This window comes from Nothoprocta perdicaria, unplaced genomic scaffold (assembly GCF_003342845.1).
Source record: "Nothoprocta perdicaria isolate Ctin4 unplaced genomic scaffold, notPer1 scaffold_10, whole genome shotgun sequence".
Classification (NCBI taxonomy): domain Eukaryota; kingdom Metazoa; phylum Chordata; class Aves; order Tinamiformes; family Tinamidae; genus Nothoprocta; species Nothoprocta perdicaria.
In genome coordinates, this window is record NW_020454094.1 from 8,598,212 (window position 1) to 8,619,052 (window position 20,841).

The following is a 20,841-nucleotide window of genomic DNA, read 5'->3' on the forward strand; positions in this document are numbered from 1 at the left end:
AAGTTTAAAATCCTGATGAGAAAAACAAATGCGGATTTAACTGGAAGTTGTTAAACCCAAGGAACTTATCATCCATTGAGCTCTCTTGGACTCCAAAGAGAGTGATAAAGGCTCCAGAAGGAAACTAGGGTCTCTTTTCCACTACCCTGCAGAATACGGTGTGTGGAACTATATGGAGAGTTGTGATCACAAGGGTGCTTTTTAGTGCTACAACTTTGCATAGACAGGAGAGCAGATGGCTAACTGCTATGGAAATTCTTGTATCTTGTATTTGCTTAGCCTCAGGAGCAATGCAGAAATGATAATAAAACTTTTTTTTGGGTTTTTTTTTTTTTTGCATTCCAGGTAACTTGGTGTATCAAGCCCAGTCTCCCGACGAGGGAGCCCTTGTGACTGCTGCCAGAAACTTTGGGTTTGTTTTTCGGGCTCGTACACCAGAGACCATCACTGTTGTGGAAATGGGAGAAACAAAAATCTACAAGCTGCTGGCTATTCTTGATTTCAACAATGTGCGCAAGCGAATGTCTGTTATTGGTATGTCCCCCTCACTCCCTTCTTTCCTTCCTGGCTTTTTATGCTCTTAAGTTTTGCCCTTATTCTACTTTGATGCCTTTCTCAAGGACAACCCCTTTGCATCACTTTCCGATTGACATTTACTTCTGAATGTTTGAGATGGGCATCCCCAACTGTTCAGTGACACAGCAGCAGTGATAGATGACCTGAGTAGGTGCAAGGACATCTTCACAACTGCTCCACAGTGATGGAGCAGCTTCCTGAAGACACTAGGCTTTCTACACATCTTATTTATAACAAAGCAAGAACCTGCTTCCTTCCAGTCAGCTTCAAAATAATCAGCAAAAGCTGAGGAAATGGGAATTGAGACAGCAAAGCCAAGCAGAGATATCCAGTTCCACCCAAGGGAGATGGAGTAACAATTCAAGGAACCTATTGTAGTCCTTATTCATCTTGAAATGTCCTCAGATTCTTTAGGAACTGGGATGGCATAACTTAAGGGAGAGTGGCAGTGTCTTTACTGGCAGCGTGACTGCTTCTCTGAAAACAGACTGTTTTTATCTTTTGAACATACATGTCCTTCTTGAGGTGCTGTTTGTAAGAACCATGTAGAGCATCTGCTCAGACCAGAGTACAGTCTGGAAACTGTTGTCTACCCCTAACATTGAGGGTAGTTACATTGGCTTTTGTTCTAAGCAATGTTCATCTTGATTTGTGACAATTTGCTCTCACGCATTCAGAGTAAGGATGTCTCTAAAACCTTTCTTTGATTACATGCAAGTGCTATGAGTGCTCATTGTCTTAGTCTGGTGTTTATAGAATTTTTATTTCTGTTCCTTTTAGTGCAGAGTCCAGAAGGTGACTTGACTTTGTACTGCAAGGGAGCTGACACCATTCTTTATGAATTACTTCATTCATCCTGTGATGCTCTCAAAGAGGAGACAACAGAACACCTGAATGTAAGTACTTCCTTCTGCACAGCCTCGACAACTCTGTGTTTGATGGTTCCCTTTTGTGCATTATGTTCAAACCTCTATTATGCCTTCCTCTGTCCTGGAAATGCAGTTTGCTTTGAGATGAAAAGCAGAACTCAGAAGCAGTACCCAAGTTTGGGTTATTATTTTTCACAGGGAACAAACTTTACATTGTTGGTGGTGCACAGTGTGAGGTAGTTACACAAGTGGGTGCTCTTTACTCCCTTCCGATAGCAGATTCTGTTGGTACAAAGCACAATGTAATGGAGGGCCTGGATAGAGAGGTTGTAATGGCACAAACATCTCTGCCCTTTGGCCTTGAGTGAGCCAGGAAACTTGAGGATGGAGGAAGGAGCTGAGCACTGGGAGATGGGCTGTCCATGTGGCTGCTTTCTTATGCAACTCTGCTTCAAGGCTATTCATTCAGAGACCACAGGGAGAGAGAGATTTTACATCCTGTTATGGGGAGGAGGGAATGAGAGTTCTGTTACCCACCAGGCACTGAGATTCATATCTCCAGTTAAGTATATTCAGAAAGGGCACTTACAAGGACTTGCTGTCATGACTCATGGTGCTCACACTAAACAAGCACTTGGACTAGCATTTGCACCCATAAAAATGTTGAGCATTGCTTAATTGCAATCTGAGGCTGCACTCAGTGTGTTTTATTCTCATTTTTTTTCTGAATCTAATGCTGAGAAATATCTACAAGTGAAAAGAGTTGCTTTGTTAATGTAAAGCTTTAGAGTGAAAACATAGGAAATCCCTTTTGAATTTGGTCTCTGTAAGAACAGTGACTAGAAATTATAAAGTGATGTGGAACTAGTTATTAAAAAATACCCCTAAGTTTGTGGTGTCATTTTTCACCTTTCCTGCATAGACTTTAGGTAAGAAGGTTGAAGGAAAATAGGCATTTGTAAAGAGAGTTTTTTATAACCCTGAGTGAGGAGGCTGTTCTTCTTTGACCTCTTTTGCCTCACAACTGTCTCACAGGAGTTTGCTGGTGAAGGTTTGAGGACACTTGTTGTGGCCTATAAAAACTTGGACGAAAAATATTTTGAGAACTGGATCAGGCGTCACCATGCAGCAAGCACTGCCTTGGAAGGAAGGGAAGATAAATTGTCGGAGCTGTATGAAGAGATTGAGAAAGATTTAATGGTTGGTATTTCGTGGAATCTGGGCCAAGCTCTGGGGGAGGTGGCAAGGATAGCGGTTCATCAATAAACAGCTCAGTATGACTTCAGTAAACATTTGCCTGCAAACAGCCTAGTAGATTATGTGCCTGGAGTGCTTTGGAACAAGGCAGTCCTGAGTTTTCACTGGCACCTCCGTGAGGAGCCTGTGACTGGGGTGTCAGACATCAGTACATGGGAACAGTTTTATTTCAACTCACAAGGGTGTCAGAGCAGCTTTCTGTGATGAAGCAGCATACCAGAGCTTAAGGGAAATGACAGAGACACAAATATTTCATAGCTACCCTTTGTACATGCAAATGGCTGATGTATTTATTCTTCTATCTTTGAAATGGCAGGCAGTGAATAATCCCCAGGTCCTCCTCCATTGCAAAGAGTGTCGCCTTTGTTCCTGCAGCCCTAGGCAAAATGGGGGATGATGTCCATGAAGTTTTTTGTGTCAATTTGAAATAGGACTAAGCTGTAATCTTCCAAGTCATTCTTTTCTCCATGAGTATTACTACAGCTTTTTGAATGCCACAGGGTTTCCCTGTGTTTCGGAATCATGAATAATGAATGAAAAGGACAAGATGCTTGGGATTTGAGAGGAAGCAATTCGGCTTTTGCACACACAGCAGTGCTCTCCTGAAATCTTGGAAACCCTTGAGCTATACTGTGGCTTCTTCCATTAGCTGTATGTTCAGGGCCTGTGAGTAAGTATGAGCCAGTAGTGGCCAACCTTTGGAGACAGGTGAGACTTGCATAGTACATGGGACAGAGCCTGCTGCCCTCCTAGGTCTCAGTACAGCGATGGAAAGTGCTAGTTGTCCAGTTCAGAGAATACCTTATGGGTTATGTTCAAAGCATGAAAGGCATGGAGATTTAGGAGGTTAAGGAAACACCTACTTTGCAAGAAAGGACTCATGGTTTGAGTACAGAAGAGGTTGTGGGCTTGCAGTGTGGTTCAGGAGAATGCTTGTTTGCACTAGACCGTCTCTGTACCCTGTACAAGAATGGCTTTGCTTTCAGAAGGGGCTGCAGGAACGGACAGAGAGTGGGCGTAGGAAAGCCTAACTTGTAACAGAATGGGTTTAAAGAACAGTGTCAGGAAGAAAGTTGCAGGGTTTGATGTATGTGTAGGGAACTGCCAAGTATCACCGTCTAGTTGACAGCAAGAATAGGAGTCCCTGAGTTTAATCCTAGGGATCTTTAGAAGAAGTCAAGAGATAAAGGCAGTGTGATGGAACAGAGATGAAATGATTATGTTATGAGCCTTGAATAACACAAAAATAGAATTTAACATTGACTCTTAACAAATAAGGAAGAGCCACAGTATGGAAGGCAGCGTGCTTGTTTCTCCAACTGTTCTTATACCAAGCCATTCACAGACAGGCAAAGGCCTGGCATAACTCGTAGCATCCCTGTCCCTGTTCTCAGTGCCCACCCACAGATACAACAGTGCTATTTTCTGCAGCTCCAGAAAGACAATGTGTGTGGGGAGCACAAACCCTTATTCTGCATTCCTGGGCCTGTTTGACATGTGTCCATCTTTGGGCTTCTAACCCAGATTCAAAGGGCTGCCAGGGATGAGCAGGTGCTCCCAGGAGGTGGTTTGTGTGCTACAAGCATTTAAGGTTTTGGTAGCTGGCCCATGGACCACGAATGTAAAAAGCGGATTATGAAACTTGGAGATCCCTATGGAGAAGTTTCCTCAGAGTTGTTGTGTACATTAATAACACTTTTAATCAGATGAATTATGAACATTCCAGGAAGCCAAAAACGGACCTCAGGATGAAAGCCAAATGCTGAATTTAGTCCCCCCAACAGCAGGAGGTAGGTGGTGGCAGATGCTGTCTAAACCTGAGTTCACAGCCAAAGCTTCATGTCCTTTTCAGAATAAGTTAAAGCCGGCAAATGTCTCCAAATGCAGAAAAAGCAGTAACTGTATCTTAATGAAAGTTTATATCTTGCTTGAGTAATTGCTTGGAGGTCTGGTGTTCCTCTTTTGTTAGTGATGTGAAGACTTACAGGTTCCCTATTTCCTGCTAAGCTTCTAGGTGCCACAGCGATTGAGGACAAGTTACAAGACGGAGTCCCACAGACGATTGAGACTCTTGCCAAAGCCAGCATTAAGATATGGGTTCTCACTGGAGACAAACAAGGTAATAAAGAGTATACAATTTTGGATGTCTCTATTCTCCCCCATTGGTGGGATACTTCCGGTAAGACCCATGTTCTGATTTTTTCTCCTTTTAAAAATGGCACAGAGGCTAATCTTACAGCCTCATTGATTCCTAGGTAAAACTCCAGTTCATTGGAATTGGACCAAATAACTTTAGCTCGTAACTTTTCTTAATTCTTTTCCTAAGGCTGGAGATTGTATGAATATAGCATTCCTTGCCTTTGGAGAGGTAACAGAGAGGATCTCGTGGTCTCTGTCATACACCAAGGGGGAGAAAAAAAAACGAACAAACAACAAAAAAAAACAAGCAGGAAGCAATATTCCTCATATTCTTTTCCATTACAAGAAAGAAGAGGTATCACTTTAGTAGAGTAACCTGACCTGGTGAAAAAAGGCTAGTCTTGCTTCTGAGGAATGGAGATATGGGCTAATGCTGGTGTTGATGTTAGTTAATGCTAGGGCTAGTTTTATTGCTTTGGTAAAGTTCTTTTTCCTGTGGCCTCTCAAAGCCATTAGTGGAGATTGTTCATCAAGGTGACTCTCCTGGCTCACTTAATTGTTGGCCCTGAAAGGTTCAAGGCTGTCTTGGATGAGAAGTAGAGTTTTTCTCATGTGTCTAAAAAGGCCACAGAGATTGTGGAGTGAATTCAGGGCTGCTAAACCAGCTTATCTTCCTGATTTATCTTCCCCAGAAACTGCAGTGAATATTGGTTATTCCTGCAACTTGCTGAATGATGACATGGCAGATGTTTTCATTATTGAAGGCAGCACATCTGACGCTGTACTTAATGAACTCAGGTAAGTGCCTGAAATGTCCAGCTCTAGTACTGTGCCCTGACATTGAAATGAAGTGACTTTATAGTCCTGAATCTTTCCTGCGTGCTCTACCTGGTGCAGCTCATTGTGGGGACCTTGGCTAAGGGTTAGCTGACTGCCTGAATAACCCAGCAGCCAGCTGAACATGGTGGAGGAATCTCCTGTGAGGAGAAACTCTGAAAGTTCTTAATCCAAGAGGTTAATCTACATAGAGGAGTAAGGAAGGAGACTCAGATGCAATGACATGGAAGGTGATCTGGAACCACCAAGTCTTTGACTCTGTGCCTGAGATATGAAATTTCTCCACTGCTGTTGCAGTTCATCCATATTGTGGTTCTTTCCTTGACAAGTTCCTCTTCTAGCGTTATCTAGAAGCTTTCCTTGCTCCTGAGGTCTGCTCAGGAGACACCAGGCCTTAGATTCAGGGGATAATGGGGAAGTCAGGCTCTTTTCTTTTAAAGAAAGTAGTTGCCAGATAGCATGTATGGAAAGGTGGGATGGCTTTTGGGATAAAGTCTGTCGCTTTGGTGATTTTTTTAGACTTAAGTCCACACTTATTTGAGTTTCAGAAACATTTGGGTGAGTGGAACTGGATGAACTGGGTGAACAACAGCAGCTAATCCAGCATATCGAAGTGGTGATACGGGGAAGATTGTACAAAACCAACAAAAGGAAGCCTAACATTTTTATTTTTAAGGTTGATTTAATTTATATATGTGTGTGTGTATATATGTTTATATATACACACACACACACATATACATATGTACACACTTTTGTTTACAAACTATTAATTATTATTCTGCATGTTCTTTTTAAGGAATGCAAGGGAAAAGATGAAGCCAGAATCCTTTCTGGACACGGATGAAATTAACATTAAGTTTGAAAAATCTTCCAAGAAAGCAAAACTTCTCCCTGATGAACAAGCAAATGGGGTCTACGGTCTTGTTATCAATGGCCATAGCTTGGTAAGGAAGTCCTGCTAGGACTGAGTTCTCATAAGAATGTAATATAATAGGGACATACTGGAAATCTTAAAATACTTTAAAAAATTAACCTTAGGAGTTTAGATTTTTTTTTCCTAGCTGAAGGCTAGGTCTAGAGTTCCATAATTCCTGTGAAATTACTGGCACTCACAACTATTAGTGGTTATCAGAGAGCTGAGTAAGGTTTCGTAAGTCTGAAACAGGTCAAAAATGTCTATGGTGTTAAACAGGAGGCGGAGTAGGGTAGCTGGATTAATTTTGGTTACCAGACAATTACTAGAAAAATAATAATGCTTTTATGGATGCACCAGGCTGATAACATCAGACATTGTTATCAAGTGTATCGAGAACATACCCTCTTAAATATATCTATTTTCCACTTACAGATAGAATGGATATCATATAACTTGACTAATAAATCATTTGATGCTATCTTCCATAATGTTTTTCTAAGCAAACTGAAGTAATATGATCTAGATGAAGTTGCTGTTTGACAGATGCAGGAGACTCCTTGGAAATTATGGCTCTTAATGGCTCATTGTTGTTCTAAAAGTGTATAGTTAAGTGGTATCTGCAGGGGGCTATCCCATATTCATTCAGTATTGAGTGTTTTAATTAACTGCTTAAAAAGAGAGCAAGCTTCTTAAATGAGCAGATAACACCAGCCTGGGAGGAACTGCAGACTTGAGGGAGCTGAAGATTAGATTTGAAAATAATTTTGACAATGGAAGGATACTTGGAAAAACAGAGAATGCAGTTCAGTAAGAACAAATGCACAGCTCTCCACTTCCTTCTAATCAAGTGCAGACAGAAAGGATGACAGAGATGTGTGTATAAGAACATCACTGGTAAAGCTGTGGTGGCTGCTGATGGCAGCACTGGGATTCTGTACGCTTGTGGTCTTGCTCAGACAAAGCAAAAGAACAGAGGCACAGCAGTGTCTGTGGTGGCACCATGACACAATGTGATGGCATCATCACACAGCCTGCAGTGCCATTAACTATGTGTTAACATATGGTGACTATACGTCAGCATATGGCAACTATGTGTGAGCAGTGCTCTGTAGTCAGGATGCTGTGGGGAAAAATAAATATCTCTAGCTGCAGTGACTGGCCAGTGTGTTAAACCTAAATCAAGAAAAGGTCTCTCTGGGTGAGCAAGCCTGCCTCTCACTGATGACAGGGAAGTGGGGACTTTAGTGACTCACAGCTCTGTGTTTTAAGAAGAAAAAGGCATGTGGCCTTTGAATTGCTTGGGTCTCCTTGCAGAAAGGGCAGCTGTGCTGCTGTAATGGCTTAGGGGAGGAGAGAGTCAGTGGGTTCTTTCTATGAATATCTACTGAGGAGACACCAAAGCGCACACCCAAGAAGCACAGTCAGTAGGAAATAGGAAAAGCTAACGCTGCTCCCTCCTTCCTATGCAGAGCTGAGGGGGGAACCAGATGCCCAAATACCTGCACCCTTCCAGAACAGAAATAACAGGCCGACTGAGTGAAAAGGCCAGCACTCAGAACAGTCACGTTCTGTCTGGTTTCGTGTTTTGCTTTCTCATGCCTACCTGAGCAAAACTTTTTCCATTTTTTAAAATCAGTACTCCCAAGTTGAATTTTCTTCTATTTATAGCACAGATCTGTCAGAGCTTAAAAAATAAACCAGGAAGTATGAGCAGGAATTCACTTGCATGGAGATACGCAAGCTAGCTCCAGAGACAGCTGTGTTAATGCACCGGGCCTGTTGTTTGACAGTTGTGCTGCACTGTCAAGATACATTAGCCAGAGTAAGTGCCATGCTAATATGGCTTTGATGCTTCCAAGACCCAAACTGGTGTTTTCTGCTTGGCATTTTATTGTGTAGCATGGATATGCCCTTTGACCAGACAGCGAGATTCCATTGAGGTCACTTAGTGAAGAGAAGAAACAGTCATTTTTGGTGGGAGAAACACTTGTTGCAGCATTGAAGATAGCAGCTCAGCTCTGGCGACCTTCCAGGCATCCCATACCTTCTTTATGTTGAATAAAAGAACTGGTTTCGTTCTTCCCACTGTTTCTGCTTTGTAAGGCCGTGAGTTACTGATGGTCTGACCTGCTCTTGCCTTTCCTCCCCAGGCCTATGCACTGGAAGGGAATCTGGAGCTGGAGCTGGTGAGAACAGCCTGCATGTGCAAAGTGGTCATCTGCTGCCGGGTGACTCCGCTGCAGAAGGCCCAGGTGGTGGAGCTGGTGAAGAAGTACAAGAAGGCTGTGACCCTGGCTATCGGAGATGGAGCCAACGATGTCAGTATGATCAAAAGTGAGTACCAGCACTGTGTCCTGCCTGGGGGGCAGCATCCTCCAGCAAACGGATGGGCTGTTCTACTGCCGTTATCTGCAATGAGAAGTGGGTGGGAGCAGCACTTTGCTGCTCCTGCCTATAGAGTTTGGCAGCAGAAATGCTTGAGTGGCTTCTGTTTATTCCTCTTGGTGGAATCACGATGGCTGGGTCCAGATTTCTGGAGGTTTCTGCAGAGCAGTGTCACTTTGGACCACTCGTGTCTCCCATCAGGGGTACACAAGCCTTGTACCCCTGTACTCATAACCACTGGTGCTGTAGTGGCTCTGCTCCTGCCACCAGAGACTCAGGAAGCTGTGCCTGCATTTGCTATTTCTTCATTTCCATCCCCTGATCTTTCAAACGTGTTTTGCTTACAGCTTTGTTACTGGGAGATCATGCTAAAACCTGGCAATATTGTGCCAGCATGGGCACTTTACTAGACATAACAGAACAGGAAGCTAAACTGCTCCATCCCTGCCCACAGGGAACCTCCTCAGTCCTCTACCAGTACACAACAATCCAAATTTGTCAGCATCCAGGTGGTGTCAGGTTGTCCTTCCTCTTCTCGGGTTTATATCCAATTCTCTCACTCCACTGCTCCATGGGGTCAGGTGTCTCTCACTTCTTGCCTCCCATGTAGAAAAAAGCCTGTAGGAGCTGTGACGTGTCTATCTATATTTGTGTGACTACCATCACAGTGGAAATGCCAAGAATAAACACGTTTATTCCAGAGAGATGGCCTATCAGGAATGCAAAAGGAAAATCTTAATGCTTGTAAATATTCTGTATAATGTTACATGATTTTTTATGACCTTTTTTTTTAACATTTTCATGTGGCTTGGGGCTACTTTTCCTCCTTTGTATTATGGCAAACAGGCCTGTACCTGCTTTGTCCTTCATTATCATTTAATGCTACATAACCTCAAAGAACTTATGAAAAAAAATCCCTTAACTAGGTATAATTAAATTAAGATTATTCAGAAAGGCCTATTACTAATCTTCCTTGTGTTAATTTGTAAAAATTGATTAACTGGAGCCTTTTAATTAAGAAAGCAAAGGCTAAGTAGGAAGCTTCAAGGGAGATAAGTCAGGCAGCCAGTCAAGAAAGAATAAGAAAAGCAAGTTAAAATATACAAGATAATTAGAAATGAACCTCGCCACTACAAGAGGGCTGGGGCTTTGGGATTTTATCAGCTCACTGTTCCATGGAAACCTCTCAGTCTAAGCAACCTCCAGCCATCAAGATTGTTCTCATTAGTTAAAGCTATGTAATTAGCTGTCACATTAAACTTATGTCCATGTTTAATAAACCCAAGTTACTATTAAGAGAGAAGTGACTGTTCTGTTTAATTATTTGATTGAACTGATAAGACCCAGAAAATATAAAATGATTACAGATTAAGCTCTTAGAGATCTATAATGATTTTGTTGGTTTGGAGTGGTGTTTTAGGGCAGCTAAAAGAACATGCAGGCATATAACACAAGTCACACCTCAATAGACATTCAAGATATTTCTTCATACCAGCAGTGATGTTCTGTGCCATTGATAAACATTAAGAATGAAGATGTGTATTTCACTGAGGGTGTAATTCCTTCAAATAGTTTTAAAAAGTCCAGTTACTGTAAATATATCACCATAACAAAAAAAAAATCGTGTTAATGCTGATGAAAAAATAGTTTTTCCAATGTTTTTCATAAATAACTTTGATTTTTTTTTTTTTTTTTTTTTGTATTCAGGATAGGAGGGAATTAACACAGTGTCCCAGTGTGGAGGGCATTAAGAACAGGAGCTATCAAAGCTCTGAATGTAATGACATGGCCAATACTCTTCTTGTTGCAGCTGCCCACATTGGGGTTGGCATCAGTGGCCAGGAGGGGATGCAGGCGGTCTTGTCCAGTGACTTCTCCTTTGCCCAGTTCCGTTACCTCCAGCGCCTGCTCTTAGTCCACGGCCGGTGGTCCTACATCCGCATGTGCAAGTTCCTCAAATACTTCTTCTATAAGAATTTTGCCTTCACATTGGTGCATTTCTGGTATGGTTTCTTCTCTGGCTTCTCAGCACAGGTAAGTCAGCTTCTGCTGTCTCATGGTTGTGTTTAGTGTTTTCGAGAGAAGTATCTGGAAACATTTTAAAAGTGTAAATAAACCGTTCCCTGTGCCTCACTGTGAGATGCACACGCAGTAGTGGATGCTTAGAAAGCAGAACTAACCTAAAACGATCCTTCCCCTGCGTATTCCCTCAGCTCCTTGTAATGAACAGCTGTGGATGGTTGAGCTTGACATTATACATTTGGTCTCAGAACTGTTTTGAACATGTTCTAGCATTTTTGTATATGTTATGTGTATGTTTAGGAGAGATGGAAAAGGCAGCCTTTTGCTAACTCCATGCTCTGCTTTTCTCTTTAGACTGTATATGATGAGTGGTTCATTACGCTTTACAATTTGATATATACCTCCCTCCCAGTGCTGGGAATGAGCCTCTTTGATCAGGTATTGTTTCTGTCACTATTTGGATTTTTTTTATACGGGTGCTTTAAACTAGTTCCATGAAGCAAAAGCAGCTGACCCTTTGGTTAGCTATTATTGTGATCCTTAAAGTAATTCTTGCCAGTGACCACCAGGATCACAAGAAAAGGATGCATAGTTTAGTGTCTTGAACTGGACAGCAGGTCTCACTGTGTGGTGGGAATTTTGAGTTAGCCTCTTAACTACAGTAAAAGCTGCTATTGCAGCACTCTCCTGACATAGTCGTGCCCTAATAGCTCTGTTTGTTGAAGCCAGACTAGTACTTTTTATGGACCATACGTGTGAATGAACTAGACTTCTGAGGATCTCTTAAGCCAAGCTTTATTTGTTCAACCTTTTTTAATGGAGCCCTTCCTGCAGTAATTTCATATTTGCATTTTTACCTCAGCTGTTACTGTTGTTCAAAAATACATAGAAGCAATAAAACTGCTCCTGTGTGCCTTTTAGCAATGAGGAGACACTTGCCACTTAAACAGTGGTTCCCAGTGGTGTGAACCCAGTGGAGATGTTTCCTATCCATTAGCTTCTAGGAATGTTTCAGGAGAGCAGGACATGCAGCCTGCTTAAGAACAGATGCACCTTCCTTTTTTTTGCAACACTTGTCATTTTTTCTGAGCAGGAGAAAAGTGAAATTCAGTATGTAAAATATGCATGGGTGACCTTGGAATGTGGCGTGCTAGTCAACACAGACAAGTGAATTGTTTGCAAAGCCTTTTCTCGTGGAAATGCGCGTTCTCAGGGGGGTGACAACATTAAGTGGCCTTGGAGGTCTGTCGTGTAGTGCCAGCAAAAGACTCCAACCATTTCTCTGCTTTCAGGATGTAGATGATCGCTGGAGTATGTTATTTCCTCAGCTCTATGTGCCAGGACAGCAAAACCTCTACTTCAACAAAATAGTGTTTGTCAACTGCGTGTTGCATGGGATCTACAGTTCCCTCATCCTCTTCTTCATCCCATATGGGGCAATGTACAACTCAATGAGAAGCGACGGGAAAGCTATTGCTGACTATCAGTCCTTTGCGCTAGTGGCCCAGACCTGCCTGCTGATTGTGGTGTCTGCACAGGTAAAGTATCCCTGGAAATGCTTGTAGGAATTAGTTGTTGTTTTATGAAGGCAGCTCTTGGAGGAGCCACTTGAGATCCTGATAGCGTTTTGCTTCCTGCTGCCTCTTGCTGTCTTTCTAAGAATGTCTCTTGATACCAGATTATTCTCCTCAGTTCAACAGAACAACAAATTTGAGTATCATGAAGGATCAGGGCCACAGGAAGACAGAACCTCTGCTTTGTGTAGTTCACAGTCATAGTAAAGAGAACAGTTACATCTGAGAGAAGAGAAGGACTCTCAGGATTGTCTGTCTGCTGTCAGGAGTCATTTATAAGGTCTCTATTGTGGTGCTGCCTATTTGGCCTGGTTCAGTGTATGCTGCTACAGCTGCACTTGCTAGAAATGGCTGAGATTAAGATAGTGAAAAACTCTGCTGATATTGGCAGGTTGAGAGAAACTTCTCAAAAGAAAAGCTATCATGTCACCTCTCTAGAAAATGGCTTTTGCTGGCTGAGGTGTTGTAGGCTCCGTCTGTTTTTCAGTAACTAGATTGGAGCATGAGCTAAGGATGTAAGCGATGGCAAAATGCAGTAATGCTTGGCTTCAGTGTTCTACTAGTATCATATGATCTGTGGCTTGGGTATTTCTTGAGCCTTGAATTGTGTCTGTGTTTCTTACAGTACGTGCTTCTTGTAATATGGGTTCATGGGAGAGGCCAAGAGCTTCTCTCCTGGTTATTACAGAGAGAATATATATAAAGTTTGGAATAAGGAAGTACAGATTGCGTAACAATTACCCATCTCAAGGGGTGAGGTGGGTCACAGAGTGGTGTACAAGATCTCTAGCTGCATTCAGCATAGATAAACTAAATAATTGAGGCCCTGATTGCAGCTGTGTTGCTCCCTTCTTTTAGATTGGCTTGGACACCGCGTACTGGACAGTTGTGAACCAGTTCTTCATCTGGGGCAGCCTTTCTGTTTACTTTGCCATCACCTTCACCATGTACAGCGACGGCATGTACCTGATGCTCACCCCCTCATTCCCCTTTGTTGGTAAGCCCTGGGACAAATCTCAGTTGCATTCAAAATGAGCAAACTGCTTGGATTAGCTCTGTCAAATGTTTCTAGTATGTTCATAGGAAGAGCTCCCAAAAAAGGCAATAACTGCCATTTGTGCAAGAAATGCCACGATATTTCTGCAGGTTGCTGGAAGTGCTTATTTTGAATCCCGTCCATGTGGACGTGTCCAGTGTTCAGTTCCTTGGAAAAGCTTGCACATTCAAACAGCCACAGGAACGAGCCTTTAAATAAGTCTGCAGAAGAAGTAGATTGAAAACTTTCTGGTAGCTCTTTGCTATTCTATTTCCAGATGTGTAATCCCTACAAATATTTAGCAGCATTTTGTTTGCAGAAGTATGTGTGTTCTCTTCTAAATAAATTCATGTGTTGGTGTGGGAAGGCATAGGAATCCAGCAACCTTACTGTACATAAAATCTTTCTGAAAACATGCAAAAAGTGAATAATAATAATAATAAGGAGAAGAATCTTTCTCCTGAGACTCCTGAGATTGTGCACAGGAGGAAGACGGAAAGTTTAATGAAGTAATTTAAACATTTTAAGTAGCTGTCTATATCTGGTACCGATAAGGTTCTGTTTTGAAGCACCACCTCCAACGTCCCAGTGTTTATTGTTTCAAATATCAAGTTGATGAGTAATCAATGCTTTTCTTTTTGGATTTATTAAGCCATTTGTTCTGTTCACCTGCACTATCAAGGTGCTTGGCCATTTTAGAAATACCTGAGATTCAGGTCAGTTGCAAGATACTTCCCATGTAGATGGCCACTGTAGAGAGGGCTTTTAGTATAAAAAATCCTGAGTGAGAGAAGGCAGAGGGTCTATTCAGTTTTCAAGGACAGTTCATAAGCCACTTATCATCAGGGACATCTATATGTGTTGCTCTGTTGATACTGCCTAGGCCAAAGCACCCATAATGTTGAGTATGACTTAGTAAGGTCTCACTGTGAGACCATTTCTAATGAAATTTCTTCAAGGTTGGCCTCAGTTAACCTGGTTGCTTTAATTTCAGCGGAGTTGTAATAGAGCGGAATTTGGCTTACTGAAAAGAAGACATTCAGCAACTTTACTGCCAACAACAGCATGATTAAATGCTGTACTGAGTCTTTTGCAGGCAGTTTGTTCTACCCTGCATTCCTTCAGTTTTTGGAGGAGCCAAAAGTTAAAACTTTCCTTTCAGAGGATGTGTCAGTGTCATGTTACCACATGGCAGCTGCTTTGCCAACAAACCCTTTAGGCTACTCTGTGTATTTTGCTTTCATTAAGGACTGGGATCGTACCACCTATTGGACAGTACTTCATATGCATCAGGAAATAGTCCTGGCAAATAAGGAAGGAATATTCTTTCTTTTTAATGGAAGTCCTGGCTAAAGGTTAGCAGACTTGATTGTGGCTGAAGTAGGTCTCTCAAATATTTATCTATCAACTTATTGCAGTGCAGTGATATGACTCTTTGTAATGGGATAAAGTATTCACTCTGCCATCTGTATCTCCCTGAGTAGTGCAGTTTAGCCTGAGTGTTGTTTTCTTCTTTGCCTATCTATGATGGTGTTACTGCCCTCTCTGTAGCAAGCTGATTTCACTGTTGGATAAAAGGATTTACTTTATATTTTGATGTGTTTGCCAAGTGCTTTAGGAGCTCAGGGAATGGAAGATTCAAGGTGAATAAGGGTGAGAGGTTTTAACAATACTCTTATTTTTCAGGTACGGCTCGAAACACCCTCAGCCAACCAAATGTGTGGCTAGCAATCTTCCTCAGCATCATCCTCTGTGTGCTGCCTGTAGTTGGCTATCGTTTCCTGAAGACTCAGTTAAAGCCCACTCCCAGCGATAAAGTAAGGCGATAAGCTCATAAACCAGAAATCCCTCTTGCTGCCACCTAAAGCTTCTGCAAGGCCTTACGGCAGGGGCCTGGCATTCCTTGGTTTACATCCCTAGAGGTGCAAGCACTGCCATCCTTCTGTCTCCTAGTCCCTTCAATGGAGGATTGAGGATGTGTTTTGGCACAGTTCAAACCATCTGCGGCTGGGAGCAATGCTGAGGTGATTCAGAGATGGTTTGCATTGCACTGGAGTGAGGAGGCTTCGGCATTTTTAGGTCCAGGGTGTTTCAGGGTGTGGCTCAGTGGCAAAGTAGGGGCATATTTCACATCCAGCAGTGACATCTTGCTGCCGTATGGTTTTTACCTTGGCAGACTGCACTTCTGCATCCCCTAGACATGCATACATGTTTGCTAAGGACTTTGGGGGCTGGAGAATTTGCTTTTTTGATAGCTGATATTCCTTCACTGAAACCAGCTGCCCTCCCATGCCCCAAAATAGGAAGATGAGGCCATTAGGGCACGGAGAGGCGGAGAGAGATGGCAGGGGCAGAAGTGCCCAGCTCACTACAGCCAAGCACCTCCTGAGCAAGATCAGTGTAAATAGAGCTCCCCGGGCTGCCTTTCAAACAGGCGTATCTGCTAAATGTTGCTGCCACCTGGTGCTTCCTTCCCCGTCCTACACCAAGCTGTGAGACAAGTGTCTCTGAGCAAAGGCTCAAGGGATGGCGCTTGGTCCTCAGCGGCTGCCTTGATCGTCCTCGGGATGTCTGTAGAGGTCCTCAGATGCTCCAGGCTCATATTGGCGATTCTAGTAGCCTGTTTTCTAAATTAAGCCAATTTGTCAATCTTTATTTATAGATCAGGCTTTCTGGACTTCTATGAATTTCCTAAGTTATTTATTTATTTATTTATTTATTTATTTGACTGAAAAGCCTGGAAAGAGCTGGAAAAGCCTGGAAAAACCTGAGGCCTCACAGTGTCATGAGGAATAACGAATGGATATCACTATCCACCCATCTCTTACTCATAACGTTCCCAATAATGCCTTTTGGGGTCATGTTTGCTTTTCCATTTTCTGAAGTGCTACCCTGGTGCTGCAAGTTCAGTTCCTGCTCTTTGGCTCTTGCTGCCATCCTCCTAATTTGTCAACCATTTCCTGCTTCAGATCCATGCTTTTGTCTCCCCTTCTGAATTCCTCTTTTGCCGTGCTCCTGAATAATGATGCATTTCCCACTTGCTCAGTCTGATTTTCTGATTTCAGGTCCTACTCAAGATCAAAGAAGCCAAGAAGAGGCCACCTCCCCCATCGCCCAAGAGGCGCCTGCGTCGGACCAGCACCCGCCGCTCTGGCTACGCCTTCTCCCACCAGCATGGTTTCGGAGCGCTCATTATGTCTGGAAGGAACATGCGGCCAAAATCACCTTTTGCTACAACGGGAACATTCTCACCTAATAGTGACAAACACAAGCACAAGGGACTGTAAAAACCAAGCAAACAAAAAAACCTACAAGCCTAAAGGGCTGTCAGGAAAGGAGAGTGTGCTTCCTGCAAAGCACCGAGCCAGTGGCTCCTCAGAGCTCTGCCCTGTGGGCTACCAAAGCAAGGACTTGGACCTTTCCTTTTACCCACTTGCAGTTTCCAACTGCAGCTTCTGTTCCAAAGATATATGCTGCTCCTAAGGAAGTAAGGGAGGAGTGGGGAGGGCAGGCTGAATTAAAGCTGTTTTGTATTCCAGAAGGCCTCCCTGGAACAAGGGAGAGAACATGCTGTGGGAGGCTCCTTCACTCACCAAGATTGTTTATGATGCCATTTTCTTTCCCCCTTTAACTAAATACCTCAGAACAAAGTGAAGTTTAGGCTGAGGAACAGACAGAATTGGTGATGTCTTTTTCATTTACATTCCTGCCTTGGTTTCCGTCATAAATTCATTCCGGACCATATTCCTGGGCTGAGAATATTGACCCCAGGTGTGCCTTAGGTCCAGCCATACAACCCCCCAAACCTAATCTTTGTAATATGTGTAATTTTGTAGCCTTTTGACTATAATGTACAAAAGCACTTCGGAAAAGGAGTTGCAAATAACCTCCTTCCGAAATAATGGTTAATCCAGTGTTTCAGAAGGTGGACAGTGCCACAAGCGCAACCCTATTCCTGCATCTGCAGTCTGGAGGTGCTGCAAATGCCTAGTTGATCAAGGCACAAGGTCTTGGTAATCATGAGTCTGCCCTGTATCTGTAATGCAAGTCTGCTCTTGCTGTCAATGATCATTGCCAGAGCCATCTCAGGTGTTGTAGCTGGGTGCCAGCCATTTCCTTCAGACTTAAAATAGGAGAGCAAAAGAATTTCAGGCTCCTGTAGATCAAGCCATAACATGTAGCCTGGAGGAATCTATATGTTAGCTAGGACTCAGCTGGGAGTCTTCAGCATCAGGTGCCTTTTCTCATCGTAACACACTGAGGCAGCATCTGTTTTCTGAGGCACCTGCTCATCTGGCCTGATGGAAGTTACAACAGAAATAGCAGGGGGACAGATGCGATTTCACTGCTGGTGCAGGGTGTCCTGCCCTTTACTCTGCCAGTGCTGTTGGTCAGTGCAACAGATGAAGCGTGATCTGGGGATCACACCTCCCCTGATGACCAGTGTGGTCAGGTTTCAGAGAAGCTTAGCGAGGACTCCGGGGCCTCAGCAGAGTGTCTCTGTGGTGATGTTTTATTCAAAAAGGTTCATGTATCCATCATCAGTTCCAGAGAGCAGGAGGCTCCACCAAATCCTATCAATCAGACTGCCAGCAGAGGGACCTAGCCATAGCCAAAGACATAGTGATGTTGAGAGACTGGGGCTTGCTTGCTGCTTTATTACACACTATGATAACTTTAGCATCAGTGAGACTACTCGGGGGAAAGCCAGAATGAGAACCTGTCTTGCTAGTGCTGCCGAACTGTCTAAAAGGAGCTTTTCCTTTGTGCAGCCTTTGTTGTTACACTTTCACAGCTCCTTTAGAGAAGTTTAGACTCTCTCCGCATTTTGGTTTGGGATTTTTGCACACTAACCATCTGATATTTATTGCGAGTTCTCTGCCTTGAGTCTCTGAGCTATCAGTGGAGGCAATATGTCATGGCAACAGTCCAGACATGTTCCTGTTTCATCTGGTCTGCGTGTAACACCTAACCTGCTGCCTGGGGTCTTAGTTTCAGCAGTTACTGTGTATTTTTTTTTAAAGCTCTAATAAGAGGTTTCATCTGCCTGGATATAACTCAGAACAGAAAAAAATGGTCTGTTGCACCTGCTCCTTTGTGAGACTGTAGTAATAGAGGCTGCAAAGTGTAGTATTAAATTTCAGTATAGCCAGTGCAAATTAGACCTGGGCCTGGATCCAGATTTCAGCAGCCTGGAGCTGCTTGCTGGGGAAGGAACAAATTCTAACCCAGTGATCTCTCCTGCAAGGATGTATCTAAACAAATGGAGAGTTTACACCCTGACTGAGAAAACCCCACTGTGATTACTGATGCACTTCACCTCCATCTGATTTTCAAGCCGTGTTACAGAGACAGTCGTAGCTTTCTGGTTAGTATAGTGCCTTTCACAGTCAGCCTCCAAGGGGCTGGAAGATGAAAGGAGGATTTAGGCAGGTGAACAGATACCCCCACAGTAGCCAGGTTGACCTGAGGGCTGACAGACCTCTCAAAGCTATTGCAAGGATATAAAGTGGTGGACTGTGATGCTGAGCAGTAGAGGCAGACCTTTTCCTAACAGAGCAAGGAAAACTCTGGGATTGTATCACACTTGCACGTGGTTTACAAGCATGGCACTTGGCTGGCCTCCTGGCTGAAGGCGACTTGCAAATGCTACATAGGACATGCTCGTGAACTTGCTCCAGCTACAGGTATTTCAGTGGCTTGACAAGTTCAGCATTTGAAACATATCAACTGGCAGTGATGTTCAAGCCACATCACTCCTGATTTTTGTAAAATTATTTTTTAAAATAAAAAGAGACCATTGAGATGACTGATTTGTTGCCAGTCTGCTAATGATTAAAGGAGTTTATAACCGGACATGTGTTTTGTCGTTCCTAGATCTCCTGCAGCCTGTGGGAGGATGGGTCTGGAATAATGGCTCTTTTAAGTTGGTATCCTGATTTGGGAAACAATCAGGAAAGTGAGGAAGTTGCAATGGACAACTCTGAATAGTGCCTCCAGGAACAGTCCTGTGAATTAATACTGTAGCTGGCTGTTTCGATAAGAAGCTGGAATTCCTTCTGTATTCTATGAGTGAGTGCCATAGGTGTTGTTATTATTATCCATATAATGCTATAATGCTATCTTTTTTTTTAAGCTTTTGGTTTCAGGAGCCAAGGATAACAACCAACTGCTTTGTAAGTAACGTTTCCTCGATGCGGTTTTACCAACAAGCCTTGGTGGCAGCTTGGCAGCTCGAGGTGTCACCGAAGCTGGAGGTGGCAGTGGAGGAGGTTGTTAATGCGGGTGATGGCTTCGGCAGCTGTTGTTGCGCTGGGAGATGGTTGTGGACGGTGGTTGCTGGTTGTGGTGGTGCATGGGAGGGTGATGGGTGTTGCTGCTGATTGTTTGGGTGGCTGTTCTCAGGGGCAATGCCTGAGGGGCGGTGAGCGTGTGACAGCTGAGGCAGCTGAGTGGGGAGGCCGTTGGGAAGTGGGTGACCATTGGTGTGTCCAAGGGGGCAGTTGGGGTGTGCGTGATGGTTGGGGTGTCTGAGGGGACAATTAGCGTGTGTGTGACCGCAGGTATCTCCGAGGGGACAGTCAGCATGTGTGTGACTGCTGGGGTACCTGAGGGGGCAGTTTGGGTTGTGCATGAGTGTTGGGGTGTCCAAGGGGGCAGTTAGTGTGTGCGTGACAGATAGGGTGTCTGAGGCGGCAGTTAGGGTGTCCCTGACTGCTGGGGTACCCGAGGGGGCAGGCAGTGTCTGTGTGGCCGCTGAGGTACCCAATGGGGCGGTCAGTGTCCGTGTGGCCGCCGGGGTGTCTGGGGTACAGGCAGTGTCTGGGTGACCGCTGTGGTTCCCAGCGGGTCGGTCAGTGTCCGTGTGGCCGCTGGGGTGTCCGGGGGGGCAGGTGGGGTGCGTGTGGATGCCAGGGTGTCCGGGGTTACAGACAGTGTCTGTGCGGCCGCTGCGGTACCCAACAAGGTGGTCAGTGTCCGTGTGGCTGCCGGGCTGTCCGGGGGGTACAATCAGTGCTGTGTGACCGCCGCGGTTCCCAAGGGGGCGGTCAGTGTCCGTGCGGCCGCCGGGGGGGACAGTCAGTGTTTGTGTGGCTGCAGGGGTGTCCGGGGGTACAGTCAGTGCTGTGTGGCCGCTGTGGTTCCCAAGGGGACAGTCAGTGTTTGTGTGGCTGCAGGGGTGTCCGGGGGTACAGTCAGTGCTGTGCGGCCGCTGTGGTTCCGAGG

General features: G+C 44.1%; 1 protein-coding gene across 3 annotated transcripts in view; it reads left to right on the forward strand.

The window, feature by feature from the left end:
* The window catches only part of LOC112947663 (phospholipid-transporting ATPase ID-like), a 78,354-nt gene extending 59,095 nt beyond the window's left edge, over window positions 1–19,259 (forward strand). For all 3 annotated transcript variants that reach the window (XM_026039800.1, XM_026039804.1, XM_026039792.1), the window contains exons 16-28: window positions 346–534; window positions 1,357–1,472; window positions 2,481–2,645; window positions 4,710–4,821; window positions 5,534–5,639; window positions 6,478–6,625; window positions 8,748–8,931; window positions 10,793–11,016; window positions 11,359–11,442; window positions 12,297–12,542; window positions 13,437–13,575; window positions 15,301–15,431; window positions 16,680–19,259. In XM_026039800.1, coding sequence (XP_025895585.1) covers window positions 346–534; window positions 1,357–1,472; window positions 2,481–2,645; window positions 4,710–4,821; window positions 5,534–5,639; window positions 6,478–6,625; window positions 8,748–8,931; window positions 10,793–11,016; window positions 11,359–11,442; window positions 12,297–12,542; window positions 13,437–13,575; window positions 15,301–15,431; window positions 16,680–16,901 — 2,066 coding nt within the window. In that variant the 3' untranslated portion in view covers window positions 16,902–19,259. The remainder of the gene's footprint in view (window positions 1–345; window positions 535–1,356; window positions 1,473–2,480; window positions 2,646–4,709; window positions 4,822–5,533; window positions 5,640–6,477; window positions 6,626–8,747; window positions 8,932–10,792; window positions 11,017–11,358; window positions 11,443–12,296; window positions 12,543–13,436; window positions 13,576–15,300; window positions 15,432–16,679) is intronic.
* Window positions 19,260–20,841: the final 1,582 nt, after the last annotated feature.